This window comes from Leptinotarsa decemlineata, unplaced genomic scaffold, assembly GCF_025532065.1.
Source record: "Leptinotarsa decemlineata unplaced genomic scaffold, Ldec_3_MD MMD2_tig00026282_RagTag_RagTag, whole genome shotgun sequence".
Taxonomy (NCBI): Eukaryota; Metazoa; Arthropoda; class Insecta; order Coleoptera; family Chrysomelidae; genus Leptinotarsa; species Leptinotarsa decemlineata.
Window position 1 is genome coordinate 7,597,490 of NW_027412668.1, and position 17,478 is coordinate 7,614,967.

The 17,478-nt window shown below is 34.9% G+C and overlaps 1 protein-coding gene across 1 annotated transcript in view; it reads left to right on the top strand.

Moving 5' to 3' along the window:
* Positions 1-17,478, top strand: part of LOC111509538 (uncharacterized) — a 46,684-nt gene that overhangs the window by 1,446 nt on the left and 27,760 nt on the right. Inside the window, 3 exon segments of the mRNA XM_074179757.1 lie at positions 5,093-5,165; positions 8,315-8,404; positions 16,148-16,365. Coding sequence (XP_074035858.1) covers positions 5,093-5,165; positions 8,315-8,404; positions 16,148-16,365 — 381 coding nt within the window.

The following is a 17,478-nucleotide window of genomic DNA, read 5'->3' on the forward strand; positions in this document are numbered from 1 at the left end:
AATGAAATACTCTGAAAGAATTTCGATTTTTAATTGTGGAATATCATTGACTTCAGGTCGATGATGGTCACTATCTTTCACTTACGAGTGGCTAATAAGCCCGAAACCTATCTGCAAGTGTGCCCGTTCCAAAATTGAAGGTTGACTCTTTCAGTTGTATTGTCCATTGCATATGCAGGAAATTTTCTGTGAAGATTCCTGCACTGACGCCTGTCGGATATAATCCAACGCCCTTCGTGGTATTAGCCAGGGGAGTAGTTGTTTTCTGATAGGCGTCAGTCCATTCAACCTACTGTGTAGGTATATCGAGACTGGCTTGACTGGTTTAAAGTGCATTTCTTTAGTTGTTTATTGCCATTCTTCAAGCATAGCCCACTGACTAATAAGTAACGGAAAAATAGATTTCAAACAGATTTTAAACAGATTTAAACAGAATAAGCTTGAGGTCAGTTCAGAAGATGCTTGAAATGATTGCCTTGAACTACTTGACATATGAACAGCCTATCCAATATTTCACGCTGAACATTTTCGAACACAGTAACGTCAGTATCTCTACAAATATTTATTATTCTCTGCCGTATATCCAATATCGAAACAGGTCCAGTTTCGTCCACCTGTTGCTTCGAACATCCCAATGAAAGAAGTCCAAGGGTGTCAAATCTGGCGAGCGGGCTGGCCATTCTGTAGGACCTCGACGGCCTATCTAACGACCGGGAAAAGTAATATCCAGATAGTTTCTTACATGTCTGGAGTGATGTGGTGGTGCTCCATCTTATTGGAATACAATATCCATATCGAATTCATAAGAATTCGCTTCACACTACCGGTAGTTGTGAATTTGGATATAAGTTCCCTCAAATATTTTCTAAAGGTAGGACAATTAGGAAAACGTTAATTGAAAATACTTTCGGTCTCGTGAAAGTTACCCGTCGTACCGTAAATAAAAATCACTTCAATTTTTTCTTCCAATAGACGAGAATTGACTATTTTAGAGATTGTTGACGCGGTACCTCCCTACTAGTAAAACGAAAACTAAATCTGTTTAAGAAAATCTGTTTAAAATCTGTTTTTCCGCTAATCAACTGTCGCCCTAATACGAACGACAACTCTCAGAAGTTGAGAAACTTGTGCAAGCTAAGGACTAACGAGGTCTTACCTTTTAACGTGTGATTCCTTACACGGTTGCAGAATCATCCCAGCTTCAAGCAGATAAATTCTATCGAGAAAAATATCTTGTCGAGGCAGGAATCGAATCCACGACCTTCCGATCGTGAGTCGGGCGCACTACCACCGCGGCCAATTCCACAAATGGGAATATTCTAACTGAACAATGATGTTCATTGTCATACTGACATTTTTAGTCGTTTTTATAAATAAAAAATAACTCAACAAACCTTATCGGATTGTTGGAATTGCCATATGGCAGATAAAAAGGATTATTTCTAGAAATATCGATATTAATGTGTTTGTCTTCAGTAGTAGGTGAAGATATTGACTTAATATTTTAGGGTTGTGAAGTATTCGTCAGGAGCTTCAAAATGATGTATCACAAGACCCCTCTTTTCATTCAATTTTATTCCCCAGATAGCGCCCAGTCGCCATCTTGAAATTTGACCTGTTCAAAAAATAAAAGAGGGGGGACATTAAAGAAATGCACTCTATAATTTCAAAATTCAACCGTTTTCATACTTCAGAAGTAGTATTTTATGTCAAACCAACCGAACAAATGATACAATCAAGTGCCAAACTAAAACCAAATTTGAATTTATTGTATTAAAAAGTTCCTAAATATCAATTTTTGTGCAAATATCGACATTATTTTAAAATTCGTATTGAAATAAAATTTCAACAACTGTATTTCAAAAATGAAGTAAGAGCATGTTTATTTCATTTTTTCACCTTATAAATAATTAAGGAATCGTCTTATAAAATATCGGACACTTATTACATAACACCCTGTATGTAATTCCCCACTTTTTGCGTTATGTTGTGTTCGGACCATTGAAGGAAATGGTTGAATTGAGTTGGTTTTCGGCAAAATATAGTCGACTCAAATTCTGGTGATGATAAATGAAAACTAGTCACTGAAAAAGGATTCAAAAAGCAAGCAGTCAACGGGATTTGTCACTTGAGTACCTGAATCGAACCATTACACCGTTTGGATAGGAGTTCGATGGCAAGATGAATTCTTTTGAGGAGTTGTTTTTGAGAAACATTTATCATCTGGCATACTGTGATAGAAAAAAAGTTAGGACCGACCTTAAGTGTGCTACAAAAATGACATTTGTCGGTATCTTCACCACTCAAGTTGTAGTATTTTTTGTATCTCCGAAATGATTGAAAATGACAAAAAGTTTGATGTCTTCATAAAATTAAATGAAGAAGAAATGTAACGTGATTGTTTCAAAGATCACCTGGTTAGTATTAGCCCTGTAGATGTCAGGGGGTAGTAAATACTTCGATCCCCGTCCCTTTGGATAAAAAACCCTGAAAACGAAAAAATTATGCCACCTACCAAGTCCAGAAACTTGATTCATTCTCAAAGTGAGCGCTGATCTTACTGTAAATGTACATTGAAATAATTAGTATGCTGTAATTTGGCAACATCACAATATTTACAGGAAAAATCCCTAATATCCTTTTTAATTCGAGTTTCACCGTGTTGAATATTTTTTGTAATGACCAATGAGGTCATTTAAAGAGTCTTTTTTTTTTAACTGTCCATTACCGTTGTGTTACAGTTCCCCTTATTTCCCTCTTATGTATAATTATTTCTGTTTTCGCCACATTAAATAACGATAAGCTTTTTGTGAATGTTTTGTTTTATATTGATCCTAAATTTTGAGTTTGCAATTGAAGGACCCCCTGTTCATATTTACTACGAAACCCCGCGCTGGTTTATCCCGCATCGCCCTGTGTAATAATTTTGGAATAGCATGTTAACTTTTGATCTACTTTACGTATGAAGACAACAAATTAATGTAGATGCCTGGCATCTTTTTTTAAAACACTGTGATTGAAAATAGGTGATTTGAAAAAACATATTGACCTTTTCCTTTAAATATTTTCGTTCATTCATTAATGAATGAAAAACGCTTTTGACAAATCGAACAAGGGGTACACTATACATATACATATGTATAGTATATGCATATATACATATATACACTATAAATATATATATATATATATATATATATATATATATATATATATATATATGTTTATATATATATATATATATATATATATATATATATATATATATATATATATATATGTATGTATGTAGTTGGATTTTTATTATTTTTTTAGACGCTTTGTATTAGCTTCACATGTATGTTTGTTTGTAACTCTCAAGGTCGAGATCTGTATTTGGCAGAATTATCGACATTATTGCTTGATCTATTCGCGGGCAGATGGAGCTGTACGTAACTCCTTGATATATCGACATTATTGTTTGATCTATTCGCGGGCAGATGGCGCTGTACGAAATCTCCTTGATATAATTCGAACTCACTTTACATGTATTTCTTCATTTAAAATTTTTTTTTTAATTAACAAGCCCGCCTGCTGCCTTATTTGTAACCCTCCTTTGCGCGCCTGCTGCCTTGAGCTTGGTAGCCGATTTTCAGGCACCCTCTTCGGAATCAGAAAATATCAATGGTCATTTTTCTAAACAATATACGGCTGATTGATCCCAAAGTTTAGATAAAATAAATATAGTTTAAAAAGACTAAAAAACACGCTTTTAAAGCATACGAAACTAAAAAATGAAAAATATATGTAGTTTGAAAAACTAAAAAACACACTTTTAAAGAACATCGAACTAAAAAGTTAAAAATTTTTTTTTTTCAAATAAGTTCAAAACAAAAACGAACGAAAAATACTAGTATTATTGTGAAAAAAGCGTGGGCGCGCTTTGTTCCATATTTTTTGTATATCAAGCTCCCGTCGCTTTTTTCACAATAATAATAGTATTTTTCATTCGTTATTGTTTTAAGCTCATTAAAAAAAATATTTTGAACTTTTTAGTTCGATGTTCTTTAAAAGCGTGTTTTTTAGTTTTTTAAACTATATTTATTTTTAATTTTTTAGTTTCGTATGCTATAAAAGCGTGTTTTTTAATCTTCTTAAATTATATTTATTTTATCTATACTTTGGGATCAATCAGCCGTATATTGTTTAGAAAAATGACCATTGATATTTTCCGATTCCGGTTCCAATATTTTGACAGAATCAGAATCAAAGAACTTGGGAAAAATTGTTCTACAGCGCCATCTAGTGACGAGTTACAGAAAAATTAATAGCCTTAAAACCTCTATGAAAAATTACTTGTACATGTTCATCACTTACCAACCAACCGACCAACCAACCAACCAACCAACCAACCAACCAACAAACCAACCAACCAACCAACAAACTTACATTTTTATATATTAGATTGCGCATGGTTTCATTACTAATTGTCAACATGCTAGTATTTAATTTCAGAAAAATGGGGTAGATTCATCAATCTCAATAGCAAAAGCGATTTATAATGAAAATAGTAATATGTTAAGCCTGACCAGTCGAGAATTTTTCTTCAGTTTTATATGGTTTTCCACAAATGTATATAACTATTTACTGCTCATTCGCGAAGGTTTTTCCTCTTTGCTTGCTTTATTTCATTGTGTTTATTTTATTTTTCCGAATCTCACATTCTTCACAAGAGATGCTTGTTTACTGGGGTATCCAGTTTAAACTTTGAATCCCAAAATAAATGCAAACAAAGAAGTGAAAGAAGTCTGTAGTCTGGAGATTTTATAAGTACGTAAAAATATGAATCGAAGAACCAGGAAACTATATTTAGAATATCCCAGAATGAGAATACTTGACTATAGCCCTAGTTAACAGGTTTAGACAGGAAGATTCCATAACAGAGTCATTGAATGAAATAAAAAAGCATCTGATTTATTAATTTTGTCAGTTTGTGCAGGTTCTGAAACTGTAAAGCAAACTGCATTTTCGCAAAGTATTTTTGTATATTTTGTTTTCGTATTGCTGGAAAATTTATCAAATCGTAATTTTAATAATAAAATCACCTTTTCAGGGAGATAGATGTTGGCTCTGTTTCAGTTATAGCCGTGGAAAATGGAGATTCTTTGGCAATTACAAACTTGAAGGTAAGAACATATACATTTTGTCTCGCATATGGCAACTTATGCATATTTCTGCCTGATATACTAGTTGTTTCATGCATACTAGAGATTTCGCGCTTTTGTATCTGTAAAAAAATCGTTTATAATGTATTATGTATGGATGTCAGATAGTATTAGATCTCATAGTTACATTCATTAGGCAATATTAGACAGCACTGTTTGATTTGCCATCTGTCAGTGGTACTAGGCTGGGTTATGAATGCAACGTTTGAATTCTTCTATTCTGGAAGGGACAGTCCTAATCACGATATAATAATGAAGTGAATGAAGTGAAGTATTATTACCTTCCACAATCTGAAAAATATAAAAATTGTAATGGAGAACTTCCTACAAGTGTAGAAAGGCCAAACTTTTCAGTTTACTGCGTAAAATAAAAGTATTTTTCACAAAGAAGAATGTTCTATTTATCAGAACTAAACACATAGAGGATAGTCGAAGTAAACGATATTGTGCACTCTTAAAGTTGGCGACACTCTCAAAGGACAAAAAAACCATACATAGAAATGAACCGGCAGCAAACTAGTCCACGTGGACTGTAGACTTGGCGGTTCGTATTGGAGAATTTTTACTAACCGAGTTTCATGATTGACTGAAGAGTCATAAAATTAAATTTGAAGTCACGTTACGGTGACGAATAGAAATCGGAAATGCGGGGATGGCTATCGCCGTCCTGTTCAGTTCAGGAACTGAACGCGATTCGAGTGTTGAAGTTCGATATTGGTGCAGTTATAATTACTTAAAATTTTTGTTATCTGTTCAAAATATGGCTTCCTTGGAAAAGTACTAATAGTGTGTGATAACAACGCAGACTTTTTCCTGTGTAGTGATTCCAATAGCGTTGGTGAACAATGCAAAAAAGATATACCAGTGAATAAGATTCGGATGCATTTGAATATTGAAACACAGGGAGTATGTTGTTTTTTGATTCATTTTAAATGACGACAGTGATAGTGAAAGAGAGAATATAAAAATAGTAATAATAATAATAATAAATGGTCTTTATTTAACGTGGCGGAGTTTAGCAAAGCGCTATTCTTCCACTCAACCACGTTTGAAAAAAAAGAAACTTTACAAAAAATAAATGGCAATTTCATGACAATAGTAAAATGAAATACAAATGTTTATGTTTGGATCACTGTTAACTGAGCAATTCATTTTTAAGTTTACTTTTGAATAACGGTAGTGATGAATTTTTCAAAGATTCACTGAATGAATTTTAACTTGTTACAGCATGATACGTGAAGGAACGCTCATAGATAGTGCTGTTATGGTTCGGAATATCAAAATTATTGTTGAATCTAATGTTGTGGGTTGTTGTTTTTTTATCAGTTTGTGAGTGAAACAAGCGAAATGCAATTCTCTTCTGTTTTGCATTTTCAACCAATCTAATTGATTGAAGGGGTCACATTATCTCAGTAATTCAAACTGAATATCAGTCTAATGCAGGCGTTCTGTACTTTCTGAATTCTTGTAGAAGTTATGGAATCGATACAAGGACCATAGACGACATCGCAATAATTGAATATAGATAGAATCAGTACGTCTGAAAGGGTAATTTTGAGAGACCTACTGATATAGTTTCTGTTTGAATACAGATGTTTCATCAGAGTACCGTACGACCTTTGAATGTTAGTACAAATCGATATTATCTATGGTCCTTCCACGATCTTTGGCTTTTTCAAAAATTATTAAAGATCAATTTACTAGGAATTCACTGCGAAATCTGAACAAGATTTTTCACATCATTATTGAGCGATGTTTCGTGATCAATAAGCTGATTCACTTTATCGGAGCCTGCATATGTATGAATGTTGAGTAACTTAAGATCCTTGGAGAAGTCAGATGTGTAGATAATAAAGACTAGAGGGGCGAGAATTTGACTTTGCGGGACTCCATGATATACACTCATATTATCAGACTGACTACCCTTTATCACAACGCGTTGCTTTCTATTTTTTTAAAATGAACTGATTAAGTCACATGTCTCCATACTGAAACCAAAAAAATCAAGTTTAGGGCACATCAGATTGTGATTCATGGTGTCGAAAACCTGACTGTAATCGAGAGTCAAGAATAGAGTCACCTTTTCATTATCGATGGCTGAAAAAATATCGTCGAACATTTTTTCAACAGAGCACTAGATGTACTGTGATTTTTCCGAAATCCAGATTGGTGTTCAGGCAAGATGTTATTATCAGATACATAAGAGTATGTCTGACTGTAGGCTGCCTTTTCTACAATTTTTGATATTGCCGGTACTATATTTATGGGCCTCAAATTATTTGGTGTCAAAGGTTTAGAAATTTTGTTTATAGGAAAAATAGTAGATTGTTTCCATAGTTCCGGGAAGATACTAGTTGACTGAATATGTTAGAACTGGAGTTAAGTAAGGGATACAGATTTTGATTATTTTGATAGATATCTTATCTGATCCGGTAGCATTGGTTTTTATGGAGTTGACTATCATGTTAGTGTCATCCACGTTGATTTGATGGAATTCAAAAGGTGAATTTTCTTGAAATTGCATTTTTTTGTAGAAGTTAAGAAGAGTATCCGGAGGTTCAGTCGCAATTTGAGCGACTGAAGTAATACAGTGATTGTTTATTTCATTTGGTTTAGAAAGATGTTCAAGAATATCTTTCCTCTTTACGATTGACGATGATATTTTTATCATATATATTATATAGTTATTATTATTCTTATATAATCAGACATTATTATTGAATAATGAAATTAGTTATTTCCCTAACTATATTATTAAAGGGGAGCTAATGGAAGGTTTGCACTATATCGTTTACTTGAACTATAACAATATTTTATTCCCAAGTGAGTATAAAGTACCTTTGATGCTGGACCACAAGGTTCAAATGTTGCCTTCGGGTAATGAAAACACCTTTTCTGATTTAGGAACTGAGGTGAAACAATCAAACAATTTTCCTTGTATAAGTACTCGCATGTCCAATCCCATCCTAATTACGAACATTTGCTTATTGTCAAAACAAACCGAAATACCGTCCACACATCTTTCCGAGCCGAATTCGCTTTATATTAATTTCGACACGCTGCATGCAACTGTCTTTGATCTAATTTTAAAATGGTTTATCGTCGTCCAGGTACCAGAACAGAATGCAGGAGACAGCCGAGAAAGAGTAAGAAGATTCACCTTCGACTACTGCTTCCAAGAAAGCTGCAACCAGGACCAAGTACGTATTTTTCGTTTTTATTTTCGCTTTCCTTCCATCGAGGTAGGAGGACTGGAGAGTCACTCAATATTCAGTTTGATGTTACTGAACTACAAAGAATTATGAAAGCGCCTGCTTACTTCGTTTTTGTGGTAGGTTATCAAAAAAATTAAAATTGTATACAAAGTATATGCTCTTTTTAAAGAAAGTTTTGTTTCATGTGTTTCGACTTGTAACAGATTGTGTGAGAAAATACGAGTCATTAAATTATATTCCGTCAAAAATTGGTTAAATGTGTCATATACAACTATTGTAATTGATGTATTGGTTTTGAAAAGTATAATACTAAATACGTCATCGGACTGTATACATTTGGTACCTTTTCTTTCACTACTTTAGAACCGTTTGCTTTGGCTTTTTCATTTGAGTAACTGAAATACAGGAAAATCTAAGACAAGATTTAAAAATGTGGTGAACACTCTCAAACTGATACCAGTCAACATTCGTGAGAAATAATAGTTGAAATTGTTTTGAACAGAACTATGAGTGGCAGCTTCGTTTATTATGATCTCTGAATTTCTGCCGAATATAGACTTTACCGGTAGTTCAAAAGTATTGAAAAATTATAATACAATATAGTATATCAATAGTTTTACTTGATGTAGTTATTAACTACAATCGTCAGATTTAGTTCTGTGCAGAGCTGTTAATTTCTAGAGCTGTTGTGAACACAATCCACAAAAAACGGTTGGTGTCAGAAGTGGGATACACGTGGACTGTTCAAAAAATAAGGTGAATGTTTTAACTTCGGTAAATGCCCAATCGTCCCAATGGAAGAGCCCAGAAGAGCCAAGACCAAAATAGAACGCTAAGTTCGATCAATATCAAGGTTTTGCTCACTGTTTTCTTCGATTACCCTGGCGTAGTGCACCAGTACTTCTGGCCACCAATAAGGAGTATTGTCTTGAAGTTATTCTCCGCTTGCGAGATGCAACAGGAAGAAAACTCGCAATAACTGAACTATTCACTCTACATACTCATAGTGGAATTGATGACCATGTGTTGAAATATTTTCGTGTTTTTTTATACATTTTCATTTTTGAAAAACTGCTATTTGAGAGACATATCATCCAGCAAGATGAACGATAAATTAAAAACTAGAATAAGAAACGAGAATAACCATTGTGACAAATTTGGAGGAACCTACGAGATTTTTAAAGAAAACTGCATAATTAGTTTGTTGAAGGATCCAAACAGATATTAGAAGGGCAGTGTAACGTTGTTAGATGCTCTTTCGATTATTATTTTTGAAGGTTTTGAATAGAAACGTAATCACTTCAGCTCCATTTGTTGAATACCTCGAGAATCGACCAAAAATCATGTACTATACATAAAAAAAAAACATTCCATTTTTATGAATAGCTTACCAGTGGCAGGTGAATAGAAATTCTCGGACAGACAACATTGATATTCGAATTTACCACAGGCAGAAGTAGAAAGAATGTAGTTGTACTATTATAATGAATGGTTCACCTCCAATCAGTCCACCTCGATGGTTTTCTACATTTTCCAACACAACTATGTAAACAAACCGCATCCTGTGATGGCCTATGAATATTTACCGGTTCATTCATCTTTACTTTACTTCCAAATTATACGGGGAGTATTTATAACTGTCAAAATGTTCATTAGGGCAGTGATTGCAGGATGTTGAGATAATTAGATAAGATCAAGAGTTATATTTTAGCCCAGTAAATGTTGAAATGATTGTCTTAGTTATATCATCACATTAAGTTTTTAAGCATAGGTTACACTTCTCAGCAATTATCAGTGACATGACATCGGCACACATTGTAAACTTGGTTTAATTCGCTATATACGAGGGTGTTTCCAGAAGTATCCGGCTCAACAAAGAAAACGCAAAAATTTTGGAAAAAGGGAATTTATTTTTCAACAAAATCTCATTGCAGCTCTATACACTTTTCCCAGCAACGTTCATTAAGTTCGATACCGTTTTAATTAACTCGCTTTTATTAGCTTAATCTGTATGTATGTATGTTTGTTTGTAACTCTCAAACTCTGTATTTGAATTATCGACATTATTGCTTGATCTATTCGCGGGCAGATGGCGCTGTGCGTAACCTCCTTGATATATCGACATTATTGCTTAATCTATTCGCGGGCAGATGACGTTGTATGTAACCTCCTTGATATAATTCGAACTCACTTTACATGAATTTCTTTATTTGAAAATAGTATTTTTTTTTATTAACACGCACCCCTGCTGCCTTATTCGTAACCCTTCTTTGCGCCCCTGCTACCTTGGGCTTGGTAGCTGATTTTCAGGCTCCCTCTCCGGAATCGGAAAATACCAACGGTCATTTTTCTAAACAATATACGGCTGATTGATCCCAAAGTTTAAATAAAATAAATATAGTTTAAAAAGACTAAAAAACTCGCTTTTATAGCATACGAAACTAAAAAATGAAAAATAAATATAGTTTAAAAACTAAAAAACACGCTTTTAAAGAACATCGAACTAAAAGGTTTTTTAAAAAACACTCCCTCATTGTTGGAAAATATTTGACCATTTTCTCAAGTTTGGACACAGCAAATAGTTCAAGGGGGCTAAATCTGGCGAATAGGGTACATGAGGTAGCAATTCAAACTTCAATTCGTTAATTTTGGTCATTGCGATAATGGATTTGTGAGCTGGTGCATTGTTTTGGTGAAACAACACTTTTTGTTAGTCAACTGCGGCCGGTTTTGCTTGATCTCTTCACTTAAACGTTTCAATAAGTGGTGGTACATCTATGATTAAAACCATAATTTTTAGATTTTGCGTTTCTTACTATTTATAAGGAATGATGAAATGTATTTTAAAGACACTCTTCTAAGGCCATAAAAACAACTTTTTGCCAAGATTTCATAATTTACACAATTGAAAATAGGTACTACTTAAATCGCACAGCATTTCAATCAGACATTTTCTACTTCAAGATATTGCAATAGTCTTCCAGAAAAAGAATGCTTTGCTTCAATATTTGAAAATCCTGTTCTAAATTCATGTTGATTCTTAGTAAGGTTAGTAATTTTTTTCAAATAATTGAGTAACCTATTGGTAGAACATTATTCAAATATTCCTAAGATAGTGTAACGAATCTGAAGCCGCCCCTGACCAGTATGCCAGCCGAATCATGTAACAAACACACGAAATCACCGCGAAAGAATGCAGTCGGCAACTGCCGGTAAAACTCTAGTTGAGTACCGAACCGACTACAGATTTTTAGAAAGAACCGTTACATCATATAAGCCCGGCTTCCCGACCCAAGAGGTCAGTTTAGAAAGTGAACAAACAAGAAATTCAAATAGTGGAAATAAATTAAGCGTTAGTTGTTAAGTGTTGTGTTGTCATTAGTGAAATATTGTTGGAAATTATATTTGTTTAAGACAGTTAATTCTTTAACTTGTTACAATAGCATGGATCACAGTGACTCTACTTGGATGGTAGACAGGAATCTTTTTATTTATGGGAATCACGTTTCCTAATAGTTTGGGGTTCATTGGACAGTTACCTTAGTAACCAAAAAAATTCAAATAGAACGCTAAGTTCTCCTCCTGTCTACCCTTAGAAGCAATGCCGACTTTGAGATCCTTGTTAGGCAACAGGCGTAACGAGATATTTTTAATAAAAGAATCATGAATTGATTACTTCATTTTCAAACAGTAAAAATTGGACGGTACAACCCTTGAAGTCAATATAAAAATGGGGGTTGAATGATACCTCATTCTGAAAGTCGTCCAGATACCTTTTCAAAAATGCCACATACACGATCTTTATTTTCAAAACTTTTGGGCGAATCGAGTCAAACCGTGACAATATTTAAGCATTCAAACAAGCAATGTATCTTATTAAATGCTTGAAATGCTGTCCATTATTTTCTGAACGGTGATAAAGTCTGCTCTAACATTCCAAAAAACTTCTGCTTGAAGTTTTCTACACGCAGCTGTTATTCTTCTTTCAAATCTTTCACATCTCGAGGCTGTCTTTCATTATGCCTTTATGGAAAACATGTAGAGGCACCAGAACTAGACAGCAGCTGATGATTTTAACTTAGTATGCGAAACGTCGAGAGAAAGTGTTCTAGTTTCCTCAAAAGTGCTCTGGTTTCGTAGAAAGTTCCATTGTTACCCAATGAATAAATTGAAGGACACGACAGGAGTAAAGGTAGTCGCATTGCCGACTCTTTAGCCAAGGAAGCGGCTGGACTGAGAATTTTAGGACCCAGTGGCACCTACGGCCTGATGATGACTTCGACAATTGCGGAACCAGCCAAACGTCACACCCATGCTCAATCCCTAAAGAGATGGGATGAAATCGAAGGACGCAATCTTGCCAGGATCACCCTTGGCGACCCTGGGAAGCTGGCGCCGAAGAAATATCTGGCGATGACCAGAAAAAATCTACGCTTAACAGTAGGATTTTTGACTGGCCACTGTCAACTAAGGAAACACCTCCATATTATGTGGCTAGTGGACACACTCCTATGCAGGATGTGTGAATAGGAAGATGAAACTGTCAGGCATGTCCTTGGCGAATGTCCGGAGTTATCGTCAATAAGAGAGTGTGTGTTCGGCGAGTCTTGGCCTTCACTTGCCGATATAAAGGAGATGTCTCCCAGAGACCTGTCCACCTTCCTGGAAAGGACAGGATGGACGATGACCTAAGACAGACCTGAACATGAAGACTACACTGGATATTTAATTAATAAAAGTAGGTAGGTGGCTGTCTGAACAGATTGCATTTTGCATTTACCGATATTATCATATTATCAGAGGATTTTTATTAATAGGTACCGACGTATTACCTTTACTCTCAGTTATCTATGTTGTAAAACGTTGTACCTTGAGACTCACCCGTGGCCCACGGCGCCCCAGGGCGCCGCGACGCACACTTTGACAAACACTGACCTGGGAGGATGTACAATGGGTCACATGTGGCCTAAGTACTCTAACTGCCTACACTCACCCTTCCTACTCTACAGATACAGAACCCATTGAATAATTATGAAGAACGTTTTCATGATTCCTTTCTTTCAAAAAACGACCCTCATTCAACGATTTATTGCGTTTTAGATCCTTCTGACCTATCTCGTATAAAAGTAATTGAGTTTCCGGAATACATTCTTGAAGGCTCGGGATTAGGGGAAAGATACAGTGGTCATTACACAGGATCGAAAATTGGTACTTATTCATGAACATGAAAAATATTAAAATAACAATTCCCAATAGTGTTACTGCAGCTTCATTAGATAAGTGGACTGTAGTATAATATAGGATTGTATGATTTAAGGAAGTCCCCAATAGAATTTTGTTCAGGACACAAAAAAAGGGCGAGTGAGATTACGTGGCTGTGGTTCTCACCTCAGTGTATGTCAGCTCTAGTAGCGGCTTGTAGAGAGACTTCTGGTTCCAGGAGGATGATCGTAAAAACCCGTTGGATCACACAACACTAGCTGGCCAGCAACTTTTTTAATTCATTGAGTAAGTTGTCGAATGGCCTGAGATGCTTTCTGTAGCGAGTCTATATATCGAATCTCCATTGTTCTGCTGCTGTTTCAGCGACCTACCAAATATATTGATACGAGGAGCGCTCCATATATTTAATCAGAATATGAAACACAACCGAATTTCGCGTTGAATACAAATTTTGCAAATTGAGCGAAAATCATCAATAGACAAATACACAAAGAGAAAAATGCAAATAAAAAATAAAGTAAAAAAAACTGGTGAAGATGGAACAGTTACTTTTAGGAAACAATAAACTGAATGGAACTATAATCTCTGGCGTAGAATAATTCCAAAACAAGCACTTTTCCTGAACACCAGAACTACAACACGCTTCTCGATGCGCGTTTCACCAACCACGATGGAGTTATCTGTTGAACTTTTTGTAGCAATGGTTCAACTATTTGTATATAGTTGAATGCGTTCGTAATCGAAAGAGAAAAATCAAGTTGCGTAATGACTTTTATTTTACCAAAATTGACAACTACTTCAAAACAAATATCAACATCTAAAACACGTCTACAGGGCACACCAAAATTAAATGAAACAGTTCAATACAGAGCTGACTGAAAATTGTAGTCGACAATAAATTAGTTCTCAATTCTGGAACGTACAGAACATTTTTGAGTACTATAACGGATCCTCCATTTTCTTCGTCCAACTCCAGTTCAATATCTCCAAAACCAGTTGATAGGATCGTCTTTCTACTAGCTATTTCTACAACTGTGTTTTGTTTGGTAAAATTCATAAATTTCTCAAAATTTGACGTCATATGATCGGTAGATCAACTGTTTAGTATCCAAGTATCCCAATTTGTTTAATTATTCACCAAATCAGAAAAATGATGTTCATTTTCTTTTTCTTTCCTTCGTATAGCACTGAATGCAAATTTTGAAGTTGAAGATTCTGGCTTTTCCAACTCATTGGAATATATGTCTTGTTTCGTTCCTTTTGCTGCAGACCAAGGACAATTTTTTCCAATGTGACCTATCTCCAGACATCTGTAGCAACTCAAATAGTCCAGTGAATTACTGGGTTCTGTGGTATCAGTAGTATCTTCTCTATTCCGGTTTGAGCTTGCTCTGTTGAATAGCTTTCCACGTCTACGTTTGAAATTTCCACTTTTAAAATTCATCTGTGTCTTTTGCGTCGCAAATGCTTTAACTTCATCATCTTTTTCTTTATGTCCATTCAGCTTATTTTCGATTCGTCTTTCTTCTTCTATCAGCTTTGACTTCAAATTGCACATATTCAGGTCATCTTCATCGTCTCTCAGAAGTGTTCATATTGATCAGGTAAACCCAATACCGTAAATCCTGCTTGAACTTTCTCGCTAAATTCAAATCCAGCATTTTTAATTTTATGATATAACCCATTTCGTCTATTCAGGTATTGATTGATCGTCCCGTCTGAGGTTTTGGTGGTATTGATAAAATATTTGAGTAACAGTAAGCCATGCCAAGTATCAAATTTATGATGGAATTTTTTCAAAGTTTCCTATATATCTTTAGCTGTTTTACAATGCATTATGTCATCAAGACTGTCATTATTCAGCAATAGATAAAGAACAGAGTTTGCACTATGATCTTTCTTTCTGTTTTCTTCAACTCTAATTTCATTTTCGTTAAAACCAGGATCAACAGCTTGCCACAGATTTTTAACTTCCAGGATTCCTTGCGATTTCATCGACCAATATCGATAATTCTCGGAATTCAGTTTTTCCATTTTCAAGTTGTCCATGCTAAATGTCAATTTACCTCTGCGTCTAAATTGCTTCGTCGAAATTCACAACTCTCGTCGTCGATATACTCTTTCAATTACAGTCCTGGGCCCATAACCTGTTGAACTTTTTGTAGCAATGGTTCAACTATTTGTATATAGTTGAATGCGTTCGTAATCTAAAGAAAAAAATTAGGTTAATTTTTATCAAAATTGACAACTACTTGAAAACAAATATCAACATCTAAAACACGTCTACAGGGCACAGTCAAAATTGAATGAAACAGTTCAATACAGAGCTGACTAAAAATCAACCATTTCTAACATCATCAGTAGATGAAGCAAACAGATTAGTTAACAAGAATAGTATTTCAGTTTTGGTGCTTGTGCTTGTTTCAAACTCACTTTGGCACTCTGTAATATATCCCCAACGACAAAGCGCGGACTACTCGAATAATGACCTATAATTATTTACAGGTGTTTGAATCGGTTGAAAAAGTCATCAGCTTGTCAGTGAAACAGCGATACCATTCTTGCGTTCTGGCTTATGGACAGAGTTCCACCGGAAAAACTCACACGATGATGGGTGCTCCGGATGACCCTGGCCTCACTCCGAAATTGTGCGAGCGGGTATTCGAGTATTTGGAAGAAACCGCTGTCGGAGAAGAGATTCTGGACTTGAAGGTGTCGGTCAGGTAAGGATTAACTTCTAAGTTCTTCTTAATAGATGAAAACTAAAAAAAAAGCAAATGACATTATCAAGACTCGTTACTGTTCTTTGTTACGAACATGGAGAAGCAACGATTTTTGATAATGTCATGTGAAATGATGGCGAAACGTTTGACTTTCAAAAAATACACGACGGATGTACACTGAAAAAACAACTATACATATTCCAACATTCGTTGAAACCTACACTGTAATATACAGTATGTGAATGCCAAATGAAATAAATTTATTATTTCGGTTACTGTACATATTTAAAAAAAAATCCGAAATACGTAAAATGTAACTTATAATTTGACATTCTTCAACGTGAAAATTCAGCCCCTACCTTCAACCCTCGTCGAATGACAGGTACTCAAACCTTATTTCATGTTGAGGTATTGATAATAAGAAAGTAATCAAAAACCATAGCAATGTTCTTTTTAGATGGTATTCTTTAAAAAACTGTAAATAATTTCCGTGGCAACGTTAGTTTTAAACGCCTTGCCAACTTGTTTTTTATGTTACAACATTAGTTGTCAGTATTTTAATTTAAGTTTAAAGTTCGTTAACTGCAAGTCTGACAAATGGTTACATTAACGGAAATGCATAAAATAACAGTTTTACAAATGATTGGTTATGGAGATAAAACCTGAAATTTTCTAATTTACCGCCCATATCTCAAGGAGCAATAAGCAAAATATAGAAGCAGTTTCGCGAGCTTGGTCATATGGGGCAGATAAAAAAAGCAGCTGCCAATGCAATGAGTGATGAACTCAAATTAGATGTGATGCTTGAGTTTGAGGAAAACCCACATACATCGAGTAAACAGGCGTCCTTTACATTCAATGTTAGCCATACATCGATAGTAAATATATTAAAAAAAAATAAAATGCATCCCTATAAAATGATACCTACTCAGGAGATCATGGAAGACGATTTTGGTAAAAGAATTTATTTTTGTGAGCAAATCATGGACATGTTGGTTAACCATATCATCCAATTAGAAGACATTATGTTTTCTGATGAGTGTACTTTGTCTCTTAACGGTCATGCTAATTGGCAAAATAGCCGCTAGTGGTCAACGGAAAATCGTCACTGGA